This window comes from Macrotis lagotis, chromosome X (genome assembly GCF_037893015.1).
Source record: "Macrotis lagotis isolate mMagLag1 chromosome X, bilby.v1.9.chrom.fasta, whole genome shotgun sequence".
Classification (NCBI taxonomy): domain Eukaryota; kingdom Metazoa; phylum Chordata; class Mammalia; order Peramelemorphia; family Peramelidae; genus Macrotis; species Macrotis lagotis.
Genome location: NC_133666.1, coordinates 51,965,916 through 51,978,901, shown reverse-complemented (window position 1 = coordinate 51,978,901; position 12,986 = coordinate 51,965,916). Strand labels below are relative to the sequence as shown.

The 12,986-nt window shown below is 39.8% G+C and overlaps 1 protein-coding gene across 11 annotated transcripts in view; it reads right to left on the bottom strand.

Annotated features, from left to right (window-relative positions):
* The window catches only part of LOC141500160 (sodium/hydrogen exchanger 2-like), a 105,738-nt gene that overhangs the window by 58,949 nt on the left and 33,803 nt on the right, over positions 1 to 12,986 (bottom strand). For all 11 annotated transcript variants that reach the window (XR_012471853.1, XR_012471847.1, XR_012471848.1 and 8 more), the window contains exons 4-5: positions 10,956 to 11,173; positions 431 to 627 (exon numbers count right to left, since the gene is read on the bottom strand). Coding sequence is in view for 3 of the 11 variants with exons in the window: in XM_074203116.1 (XP_074059217.1) it covers positions 431 to 627; positions 10,956 to 11,173 (415 nt within the window). In the remaining 8 variants the exon portion in view is untranslated. The remainder of the gene's footprint in view (positions 1 to 430; positions 628 to 10,955; positions 11,174 to 12,986) is intronic.

Here is a 12,986-nt window from a genome sequence, read left to right as displayed (position 1 = left end):
GGGTGGGCTGGAGGGCCCTTGCTCCCAGGAAACCCAAATTTAAAAGATATCAACGTTACTCCAGTGAGAACTCACTCCCCAACCATGGCCATACTCCTCTACACCAAGGTCCAGCGCCTGCAGCCCTAGGGCACATTTCCTGACCCTCCTTCCAAACTCACCCAGCACCATATGGCCAATACTTGAATACATAAAAACTTATGATATCTTAGGACTTCCAAAGGTCACAGGTCAGATGAAATACCCATCATTCATGCCTTTGCCAGATGTTAAAACTCCTAGTTCTAGCTCTGCCTAACAGCCTTGCTAATGAATCAATGCCACAGCAGATTTGCTAGTGCATATCATAATGGGTTGCTTTCACATACAATTCAGTACTTAGGCAGACGGCCATTAGTACTCTTTCCTTTTCTCCCAAAGCCATATTTACCTGTACAAAGACTGTGAAGAGGATCACCACAGTGGTTGCTCCAATGAAGAGTTTCTTCCGGGGAAAGTTCGGGAGGAGAAAAACGAGAGAGAAACAGATGGCCCCCCTCAATCCCCCATAGGCGATAATGAACTGGTCCTTTCTGGTGACTGTGTTGACATGACATTTATTCACAAAGAAGGTCAGTACAAGGACACCTATATTTCCAAAGGGGAAGAAAAGAAGAGGTGGGAAGTCAGCAGAGAGGTGATGGTTCTAAATGGGAGGTTAAGTATAGACAGTAATGGCAGCACTGTAAGAAAATTTAATGCTGAATGACATGAAAACCAGTGTGGGTCCTGAGGAATGGACGTAGGATGCAATGGTGCATCTGTTGTCAACAAAGGTGAATGAATTTTTGCTTAACTAGTTTTCTCTGTTACAAATGAATCTTTGATTCCAAGCAGGGGGAGGGTTGTAGTTCAAGAAGTGATTATGACTATGACTCTGATGCAAAAGCAAACGGCATCAATAAAACTTATTTTCTAAGGGAGTACAGAAAATTAGTATTAAACTAAATGAGAGGTCTAAGGATTTGGTGATAAATAATTAAAAAGCTGAGACTAATTAAATTCTTAAAAGCTTTGGTCATAAGCTCATGGCATGTTTTCAAACTGGAAGGGACTCTCGATATTCTCCCATTTCAAAGCTATCAAAACAGATGCAGAGAGGTCAAGTAGTTGCCCCAGATCACATAGCCCAGGCTCTATTTATTCTACCCTACTCTGCTGCCTCTCCAATCAGAGGGTGTTCTTTAAGTTACTTTCCTCTTTTTTTTTGCTTTAATTTGCTGCAAATTTTTAAAATGAAACCAGAATTATGGATGGTATAACCCTGGGGTTTGAAATGGTTATTCTGGGTAATTGCAGAATGGGTCATAAGAAACCAAGGAAAACATTTTCATCTGTTCTCAGAAAATCTGATAAGCCATGCCCAAATTCCTAGTTTGGAGGCAGACACCTTTAAGAAACCTAGAGAGCTATCTGTTGAAGATATTGAAAGAGAGAAGTAGCTCTCCTCTTAGACAAGACCCAGGTTCTAGGGATCAAAGTGTAGGCCTGGAGAAAAGGATCCCTGAAACTCAACTCCTACTCAGTCCTGCCTAAAGACTCAAGAACAAGCTCCATGCAGGACTAGCCTTGCAAGCTTCCGGGTCATGTGACCAACAAGATGGCAGTAAAACCATTTTTCTCTGATCCCTATTACTTCTCATAGCTCTCCGAAATAGGAATTATGCAGCAAAGATAAAGCAACTTCAGCTGTTCCCATGGTGTATGACATTCAGAATCCAAAACATTTTAAAGAACCATGAACTGACTCTCATTGAACCTGAGATCACTCAGCACTCGACCCCTACCTCACTTGCTACTGACTGCAAGTCTACATTAGCAAAACTAAAGATAGAAGCTAACATCAAAACCCATCCTTGGGGGCGACTAGGTGGTGCAGTAGATAGAGCACTGGCCTTGGAGTCAGGAGTACCTGAGTTCAAATCCGGCCTCAGACACTTAATAATTACCCAGCCATGTGGCCATGGGCAAGCCACTTAACCCCATTGCCTTGAAAAATCTAAAAAATATAAAATTAAAAAAAAAACCCATCCTTACCCCTGGTAAGGGGATAAGACAATGAAAGCCATAGCTCCAGGCTGTAGAATTCTTCCCAGGCCAAAACACATAGTCATTATGGCCACAGTCCTTCAGTTGCAAAAGCCTGCGGGGGCCATAACTCTGTAGCATCAGGGCTTTAAAGCTCAGAAGAGCCAGCGCTAGGATTGTCAATCCTGAACACTAGCACTACAAAGCTCCAAATTCTCAGTGCCAGGCCAAAGAACTAAGAAACAAGGGAGCAGGACAGAACACCCAGATAGGATACTCTAGGTGAGGGTATGTGTGTGCGTGGGGGGGGAGCAGTATAGAGCATTCTACTAAACCAGAGGGAAAGAATATAGCATCTAACTGGGGCCAGTTATAACCCACTCAAAAGGTACTTGGAGCAGAGGTCTAGGCTGGTGAACTATGAAGTGCCAAGCATGAAAGGAGGCTGAGACTCCTTGAGATGCAGCCTCCAAGGAAACCACAATCAGAGGAGAGGGAGTCAAAAAGTAAGCAAAAGGGGTGAGAAAAAAGACTGAAATTAACAGACTTCAGGAAGAATAAAATTCAAAGACTCTGTATATAAGAAGATAATTCAATAGGAAAATCACTCACAACTTCCAGATCCAGTAAAGGAGTTCTGGAATCTACAAATAAATACCATAAAACAAAGGGAAATGATCCTTTTGATGAGACAGAGGACCCTATGGAAGCTAAGGAGAACATAGATGTACAACATTATGTTCCTCAGTGTTTTAAAAGAGAAATAAGAATAATGATAGCTGGATTTATGACCTAGGCAGCAACAATCATCAGCAGAATAGAAAAACTGGAATCTTGTAGGCCTTACCAAAGAAACAAAGAGAGAACAATAGATTTGGAATGCAAATACAAAGAAAAGAAATTCAAATAATGCAAGATTATCCTGTACCCACTAGGAAATATAGGTGGGAATGGAACAACATATTCTAAAGAGCAGTGAAGTTCAGGAAGCAAATTTGAGTTTAACCATACATGAAAAAAGATGAACTTCAATAATAAAGAGTTGTTCAAAACATTTTTAAAAGAAAGTTAGAATTGAAGATAATATTTGCACCTTGAACATCCCAAACAACATACATAAAGGAGGAGTGGATAAATATAGCTGGAAGAAGAATTGAAAAGAGGTAGTATTACTTTGATAGTATGAGGGGATTCCACTGATGAATGTTCCTGTAGGTTAGGGGCAGGGAACCTCTGCCCCATAGACTGTATTGGTCTGGTGCTGCCAAGGCAACTGCAGGCAAGACTCAAAATTCAATAAATCTAAGAGCTTTTTAAGGGTGAATTAATTAAATGTTTGACCAAATAGAGTCCTCAAATGATGTTTTCAATATCCAAATGGCCCTTGACAGGAAAAAAAAAGGTTCCCCATCCCTGGCAGACATAAAGAGCAATGGGCTGTGAAGGGAGATGGGGACCTTACACTGAGTGTAGCCTGGGGGATTTGGTGCTTGAAAAGTCTACTCACCTTACATTAGGAAGGGAAGAGTTGGAATCCTTGGAAGCAAATGGCACTTGAAGGATTAAGAAAATAAGGACCAAAGGAGTTCATTTTTGAGGAAATTGGGTGGGGGGGGGGGAGAAGAGGTAACCAAGGGAAGGTAGAGCTCAATAGTGGGCTGAATCATCAAGGACATGATGAAGAAAGGGCCCTACCATGGGTCAGTATCTTCTCTGTCACAGACAATAATTGGCATTATTCTGGGAGCAAGACACAATGGAAAATGGAAACCCATGGCAGAAATTGCCTAGAAGGGAAAGCTTGGAATGGCTACCTTAGAAGTTTTGAGGAAAGGGCACATAAGTGGTAGAGTGGATAGAGCACCAGCCCTGGAGTCAGGAGGAACTGAGTTCAAATCTGACCTCTCAGGCACTTAATAATTACCTAGCTGTGTGACCTTGGGCAAGTCACTTAACCCCATTAACTTAAATAATTTTTTTTAATTTTTAAAAAAAGAAGTTTTGAAAAATACAGAGAAAGGGGGAGAAAGCAGATAATTACAAGATTCATGAATCAAAGAATGAAAGTCTGGAGCAGACAGAAAGAAAAGAAGGATAACAAAGAGAATGAGAGAAGCTGTTTGTAGAAAGAGGTACAAAAAATGAAATTTTAAAAACCAATGAACAGGACTAGTTAAAAAGGAAAAGAGGAAGGGGAATAAACTTGACTAAATGAGAGGGGAAACAAGGCAGAGAGAGGAATTATATAAGCATTTACCAAGCCTTTCAGAGTTTATTATCTTGACAACATCACTGCAGCTGTGTAAACTATTCTCCTGATTCTGTTCGCTTCACTTTGCATCAGCTCATATATGTCTTCCCAGGTTTTTATGAAACTTTTCTTCATCGTTTTTACAGCACCATAGTATTCCTTCACATTCATATACCATAACTTCTTTACCAATTTGAAAAAAAAAAGAGTTGCTATCAATATTTTTGTACGTGTGGGATCTTTTCCTTTTTCTTTGATCTTCTGTAGGATTTAGACCTAGCAGTAATATTGCTGGGTCAAAAGGCATGCACAGTTTAATAGTTTTGGGGGCATAGTTCCAAATTGCTTTCCAGAATTGCTGAACTAGTTCACAGTTCTACCAATAGTGTATTCGTGCATCTATTTTACCAAATCCTCTCCAGCATTTGTCATTTTCCTTTTCTATCATCTTAGTTAATCTGAGGTAGTATCTCAGAATTGTTTTAATTTGCATTTCTCTAGTTTATCTGTCAGATAAATGATCAGGGAAGAATTTAGGACCAAGGAAGATAAATGGATAATTACAGAATGCAAAATAGATAATTTTTATTACATAAAATTAAAGTTTTTACATAAACTAAACCAATGTAAACAAAATTATAAGGAAACTGAGGTGGAGTACGTTTCCAACAAGTATCTCTGGTAGAGGCCTCATTTCTCAAATATATAGAGAACTGAGTCATATTTATAAAAATACAATCATTCCCCAATTGATAAATGGTCAAAGGATATGAACAAAGAAATCAGTTATCTTTAATTATATGAAAAAATGCTCTAAATCACTATTGATCAGAGAAATGCAAATTAAACTCTGAGGCACTACTTAACATACTACTTCATGCTGACTAATATGACAAAAGAAGGGAAAATGTTGGACATTGGAGGAGAAATGGAAAAACTGGGCCACTAACTGTGTTGGTGGAGCTGTGAACTGATGCAACCATTCTGGAGAGCAATTTGAAACTATACTCAAAGGGCTGTAAACCTGTGTATATACCCTTTGATCCAGCAATACTACTGCTAGATCTATATCTCAAAGCCATCCAAAAAATAGAAATGAACCAGCATTTGAAAATATATTTATAGCAGCTCTTTTTGTGATGGCTAAGAATTGGAAATCAAAAAGATTCCCATCAGCTGGGGAATAGCTAAACAAGCTGTGGTATATGATTATAATGGAATATTATTGTGCTGTAAGAAAGGACAAGCAGGATGATTTCAGAAAAACCTGGAAAGACTTACAGGAAGTGATACATAGTGAAGTGAACAGAACTAAGAGAACATTATACACAATAGCAGCAATATTGATTTATGAAGCAATATTGATTTATTGAAATGAACAACTTAGCTATTCTCAACAATATAATGGTCCAAGAGAATCTTAAAGGACTAATGATGAAACATACTATCTGCCTTCAGAGAAAACTATCAATTGAATACAGACTGAAGGAAGCTATTTTTCATTTTCTTTCACTTTTTTCTTTTATTTGAATCTTCTTGTATAAAATGACTAACATGGAAATGTTTTACATAATTCACATGTATAACCTATATCTGATTGCTTACTGTCTCAGGGAGAGGAGAGGAAAGGGAGGGAGGGATAAAGAAAATCTGAAACTCAAAACTTCAAATAAAAATGGAAAAAACAAAGGCAACTCTACAGGCAAAATAATTTTTCATTTTCTTAATTATTAGATATAGAGCATTTTTCCACATGACTATTAAAAGCTTTGCTATCTTCTTAAGAAAACTGTCTGTTCTTCAACCATTTATCAGATGGAGAATGACTACTATTCTTTTAAATTTGACTCAGTTCCCTATATCACTTCCATGTTCATAAACTCCAAAATACTTTTATCTGATTATAATCTTTTTTATCAGAATCTTTTCTTATCCCATCCTTTCTTTGCCCTTACAACCCCTGTGCTCTTCAACCTCACCATGACCTGAAATCCTCCCACTCCTCAGTTCTTTTCCAGTGCATCACCCCTGTCCTTTCTTCCCTACCAACTCCTTTGTGAATCAGTTAAATTTAACACTATCCTCTACATTTGAGTCCTTGCCCAGGCTTGGATTACTGCCACCATCTGCTGTTTAATGAAGCTGGAGAAAAATCACAAAAACAAGGTGACTAAGTCCACCACAATTTTGTTACACATTCTCAAATGGGCTCTTACCAAAACATCTCTTTTACATCTCCCTAATCAAATCTCAATCACACTCACCAGAGTGAATTTTCCAAACCTTTCCATCCTTCTTTAAACCTTCTATGGCATCTCTCCCCCCTTCCCAATTGGAGGACCTCTCCTTCTTTCACTGACGAAGTTAAGATCTTTTTGTCTTCTTCCTTCCTCCTCATCTCATATAACAGATCCCTGCTCCCACTATCTCCTCCTTCACCCCTGTCTGGAAGAGATAGTCCTTATTTTTGGCAAGGCAATATCCTCTACCTACATCCTGAATCCTATCCTTTCCTGTCTTCTCCAGCAGATTACATCCTCTATCATCCCTACATTCTCTCTAATCTTCATTTTCTCCCTATCTACTGACTGCTTCCCTGTTGCCTACAAACATGCTCATGCTTATTCCCAGAAAACATGGTTTGATTCTGCTATTCACTGCTAGTAATTGCCTTTCATGAGCAAACTCCTTGAGGAAATCATCTACAATTAGTGCCTCTACTCCCTCTTCTTTCATTCTCCTCTAACCCTTCTACAATCTCATGCAGACCTCGATGAAGAAAGCTCATCATTCAACTAAAGCTGCCCTCTCCCAAGTTACCATTGATCACTTAACTGCCAAAGCCACTAACTAGCCTTTTCTCAATCCTCATCCTTAACTTCTGTCCAGCCTTTGACATTGCTGATCATGCTCTTCTCCAGAATATTCTCTCTTCTCTAGGTTTTTGTGATACTGTTTTCTCTTGGTTGACCCTCTACCAGAGTACTCCTTCTCAATCTCCTTTGCTGAATTTTCATGTAGTTCATGTCCACTAACTCTGGGAAACTCTCAAGGCCTTCTTGTCTTGTCCCTAAGTCTATACTATAACACCTGGTGATCATATCAGTTCCCAGGGGTTCAAAAATCATCTCTATACAAATGATTCCCATGTCTAAAGATCTAGGCCTATTATTTCTCCTCAAATGTATTTTGTATATCTGAAACCAGATGACCTATAGACATCTCAAACGCCACATTTTCAAAGCAGAACCATGAGCTTTCCCCCCACAAACATTCTCCTCTTCCTAACTATATTATTATTGTCAAGAAAACCACCAGCTTCCAAGTCAGCTACACTTATAACTTCAAAGTTGTTCTCAACTCTTCATTCTTACTCACCTCCCATATACAATCTGTTGCCAAGTTTTGTCAGTTCTACGTTCCTAAAATCTCTCATGTATGCTTCCTTCTCTCTTCTGACCCTACCACCACCACAGTGCAGGCCGTCCTCCTCACCTTGTGTCTAAATTTTTGCAATGGTCTACTGGTTAGTCTCCCTGTTACAAGCATCTCCATACTCTACTTCATCCTCCACTTAGCAGTCAAAAGAATTTTTTGGAAGAAAAAATCTGACCACATCATACTTCTACTCAATAAACTCCAGTGGCTCCCTATTCTATAAGATCAAATAGAAAATTCTCCCAACCTGGGCCCCATTCCAGATCTTCTTACATTTGACTACCCAAGACATATCTTTTGATCCAGAGACACATGACATAGGTCTTTTTGCTATTCCTACAATCATGCACGCCATCTCCTGCACCTTTACACTGACTTCCTCCAAGAAATATTTCTTTCCTCTTATTCTTGACTTCCAAGCTCAAATCACATCCCCTGCAAGGAGCCTTTCTTCTATATCTTGTATGGACATATTCATTTCCAAGTTGTTTTTCCTGTTACAATGTGAGCATCTCATGAAATAGGAAAATCTATTTAGAATGTGACCTGTGGCCTTCAAGGGTAGTAGGGATATAATAAAAGGCTAAGGGCACTAGGGAGTCTTGCCTTGAGAGCTATCACCTAACCTTTCTGAGCCTCGTAAGAGACCTTTCTTTGTGATCCCAATACTAAACACACTGACCGGCAGCAAGTAAGAACTTAATAAATGTTTGTTGGCTGACTAAATGATACTGCCCTTTTCACAAATAACTAGAAATACTTTCCTTAGTCTTATGGCCTTGATCTTAGAGGGGCACAGAAGATAGCACAATGGATCTCAGAGAACCTAGGAGGACACTAGTTCAAATCCTTCTTTGTCTCTTACTACCTGTGTGACTTTGAGCAACTCACACCCTGTCTGGGCCTCAGTTCCTTATCTTTAAAAATGAAAAAGTTTGAACAGATGGTCTCAAAAGTCCCTTCCCATCCAGCAGTATGCTAGGAAAGTTTTTAATAACTAGCTTTCCGAGAAAAAAAAAATTTGGAGATAACTCATTGAAGTCTAATCTGCAGTATTGTCATTTTCTCCATCACTTTCTAAAGTCTACACAATCACCAAAATGATAAATCAAGGCCTGGTTTGCAGCATTTCCAAATTTCTGAGGCATCAAAACTCACACTGAAAATGTAATAATCGGTTCACTAGCAAACTCCTACTTTCAGCTCTAAATGTCTGAAAAAGAGATCTCCTTAACTGCCTTCACTCCACCTTTCCCCATCACTGATCTTGAGGTACATGGTCTGAGGAGATTTGATGTCCTATTTCACTTAAAAATGATTTTATTCAAAAAACAATAACAACAAAACATATTTTAGAACCTCAGTGAGTCTGTGTACTGTCTTGGAAGAGCAGGAAATAGGCTTCTATGAACCTGGATGACATGGGGCTGCTAGCTTTCCAGGTAATAAGCACCCTACACACATGTTAATGGCTAATCAAGTGGCCCAGTCTGCCTTAGTGCTCCTCCTCACACACCTGGGTAATTTGCCTAATGTGCTTCTCCATCTCCACAGGGGAAGTGTCTCCGGTTCCCTGCAAGGGCTAACGGTACAATGATGACTATTTGTTGGGAAGAAAGGAGGAGGGCAACATATAAATGTCAAGCAAAGATGACGAATTGTAAACAGAATGCCAAGAGAAGCCATAAATTGTATGATAAAGAGGAGCTCCTGTTTAGATTGTAATGAAGCAATGAAGTTTGCAGGCTAACATGGCATGGTCCACGTGGGCACTTCCCTTGTCTATAGTCATGGCCTCATATGAACCAACTGATGTGGAACAGCAAGGAGCCTCCACCTAGAGACTTGGAATCATGGCCCTATCTCTCACTTCCTCTCCTTCAGTCTCAGTTTCTCATCTGCCAAATGAGGAGGAGCAGATTTGGACTAGCTGATCTCTCATGCCCTTTCCTGATCTCAAATCTTATGAATATGGGAAGACTCCTGAGAGAAAATCCCAGAGTAAGAATGAGAAGAGGGTCTGAAGCTGTGGCTGTGGATCAGGGCCTCAGTGTTGCCCTATTCTAGATTCTAAAATAACAGGACTGGCAAAACCCTACATTAGAAAATTTCTAGCCTAGTGCTATCCCTGCACTCAACTCTTCCTTTACACAGGAGTAAACCAAGACAAAAAGAGGTGAAGTGACTGGACCATGGTCATACAGTACATTCACAGCAGAGTTCTCCTGGCTTCCTAGTCAGTAGGATCTCATTTCAACTAATCTCACCTTCTACAGCAATGGCACCAAAACTCCACAAAGATACTAGAAGTTGGGAAAGGCAAGACAGAAGAATACAGATCACTCAAGATGCAAGGCCCACATTCCTTCCATACTGCCAACACAGAGCAAGAATGGTAAAGCGGTAATCTGCCCCTCGAGGGCATATGGAGTCACTGTGACTGGTTGAGTGAACTCAGAAGGGGGAGGGCATCAGAGGCAGCCCAACTCACCCGACAATATATTTCAAAGAGCTATCAGAGTCATAGACCTAGAGCTGGAAGAACTTTAGCAGTCAGATAAAACCAGTACCCAGTAAAGTTGTTACTTACTCTAGGTCACATAGGCAGTGGCAAAGTGGTGATAGGAACACAGGTTCTCCAAAGCCAACCTGTCTCCCAGTACACTACTCATTCTCCCTTATTACACTGCTATGAACATGTCTTTCACCAATACAAATCACAACTGGTCAATGACTTTTCCAAAAAATGTATTTCCCTGCAGCCAGCTGGCTCAGGGGCCTTTCATCACTCACCTCATCTCATGTAAGCTTTTGTATGGACCTGAAAAACTAAGACCCAGATGGGTGAATGGTAACTCACTTGTCTATCAAATTTATACCTTCATAGAAATAAGATGGTTGACTTCAGAAAAGAAAATATTGGATTTGGTGTTAAGAGCATTGGATTTGGGGTTGGAAGGGCTAAGTTCAGATCTTGGTCTGCTACTTATAACTTGTGAGTCCTTAGGCAACTTGCTGGACCTCAATTTTCTCCTTTGTTAGATGATAAATTTAGACTAAGATAACCTTTGAAATACCTTCCAACCTAACATTTATGGTTCCAGGACCACATACTATCTTGACATTTAAAAGATATCATGCCTAACTTAGCCCAAATATCAGTTCACTTGGTTCATACAAAATACTCATGGTCCCATACCTAATGCTCGCCACATGAGGCAGAATATGATGGTGAAACAAATGTATGGCCAGTTCCACTCGTGGTTCTCACCAATGGTTGAAACCCCAAGGAAGATGAAGATAAGCGTATCGCTCACACTGCTCCACATCTTCATGAAGTACTTGATGGTGGTATGAGACTTCTGGGAAATGTTGGCTTCTACATAGCGTTTCATGCTCATGGAACAGGCAATGATGCTAGAGTAGAAAAACAACATTAACATTAAAGGGAAAGGAGATCGCAAACCCTTTTTGGATTTATGTTTGGCATGCTGTGACTCACCTTGCTCTGGTTTATTCCAGCTATTCATTCAGGAGCCCATCATGGGGCATATACCTCTAGGAGGAGAACAACAAAAAAGAGAAGTCCTAAAATACACCAAAATTTTCATGGCAGCCTTTTTTGTGGAACCAAAGATGTGGAAACAAATTCCATCCAATGATGATAACATTGTAAAAGAAAACAACATTGAAAGGGAACTGAACTCTTGTTGTCTTTGTTCCTATTGAGTTTTATCTGACTCTTCATGACTCTGTATGGGATTTTCTTGCCAAAGATACTGGAGAGATTTGCCATTGCCTTCTCCAGAGGATTAAGAGGTTAAGTGACTTGCCCAGGGTCACATAGCTGGTGAGAGTCTACAGTCGAATTTGAACTCAGATCATTCTAACTCCAAGATTGGAAAAAAAGGATTACAAGGTTATATAGTATCACCTTATTTCTTTAATTTATATGCAGAATATGTCATCTGAAAGCCCAGACTGGACAAATTAAAAGCCTGAATTAAGGTTCCTGGGAGAAATATCAACAATCTCAAATGTGCAGATAAGGAAGAGGAACTAAGGAGCCTCTTGGTGAGAGTGAAAGAGGACAGCATCAAAGCTGGCTTGAGGCTTAACATAAAAAACTAAGATTTTGGCAACTGGTCCCATCACTTCCTGGAAAATAGATGGAGAAAAAAAAAATGGAAACGGTGTCAGATTTTATATCTTGGGCTCAGGGATCACTACAGACAGTGTTTGCAGCCATGAAATTAAAATATGCTTGTTCCTTGGAAGGAGAGCTATGGCAAATTTGGATAGCATACTAAAAAGCAGAAACATCACCTTAACAACAAAGGTCCTTATATGGTCAAAGCTATGGTTATTCCAGTAACAATTTATGGCTATGAGAGTTTGGCCTATAAGGAAAGCCAAATGCTACAAAGTCAATAGATTCAAATCATGTTGCAGAAGACTAATGGGAGACCCTTGGAGAGCAAAGAGATAAAATCAGTTAATACTTAGAGAAATTAATTCAGGTTATTCACTGGAAGGTCAAATACCAAATATTAAGCTTCAGCTTAAATACTTTGATCATATAATGAGAGAATGTGACTCACTGGAAAAGATCTTGTTGTTGAGAAAGACTGAAGGCAAAAGGAAAAGGAAACACTAGAGGACAGCATTGATAGATAGTATCCTGGAAGCAATGAACATCAGCTTTAATAGTGAAGGGCCTGGCATGCTATAGTCTCTGGCAGGGGTGGGAAACCTTTTTTTCCACCAAGGACCAGTTGAATATTTATAACATTACTCGTGGGCCATAAAAAATGATCAACTTAAAAATTAGTCTGCTATATTTGGTCAAACATTTAGTTCATTCACCTCTAAAAAGCAGCTAGATTTATTGAATTTCAAGTCATTCCTGCAGTTGCCATGGCAGTGCCAGATGAAGTGATTTTGCAGCCCTTATAAGGCCCATGTGTCGAACGTCTTCTACCCCTGATCTATGGGGTCACCAAGAGTCACATCCAACTAGACAACTGAACAACAACTTCCTGACTCCAGACCCAGTGTTCTATCCACTGAGCCACCTAGCTAAACTCTAGTGGACTGCAATGGTCAATCCCAGAAAAGGGATGATGAAGCATCATGCAATAAATGCCATCAGGTATGGGAACTCTGTCAGTTGGCTTTCCTTGTATGATTTTTCTTTTATAAGGAAGGGGTGAATTCCTGGTGGGGGAGG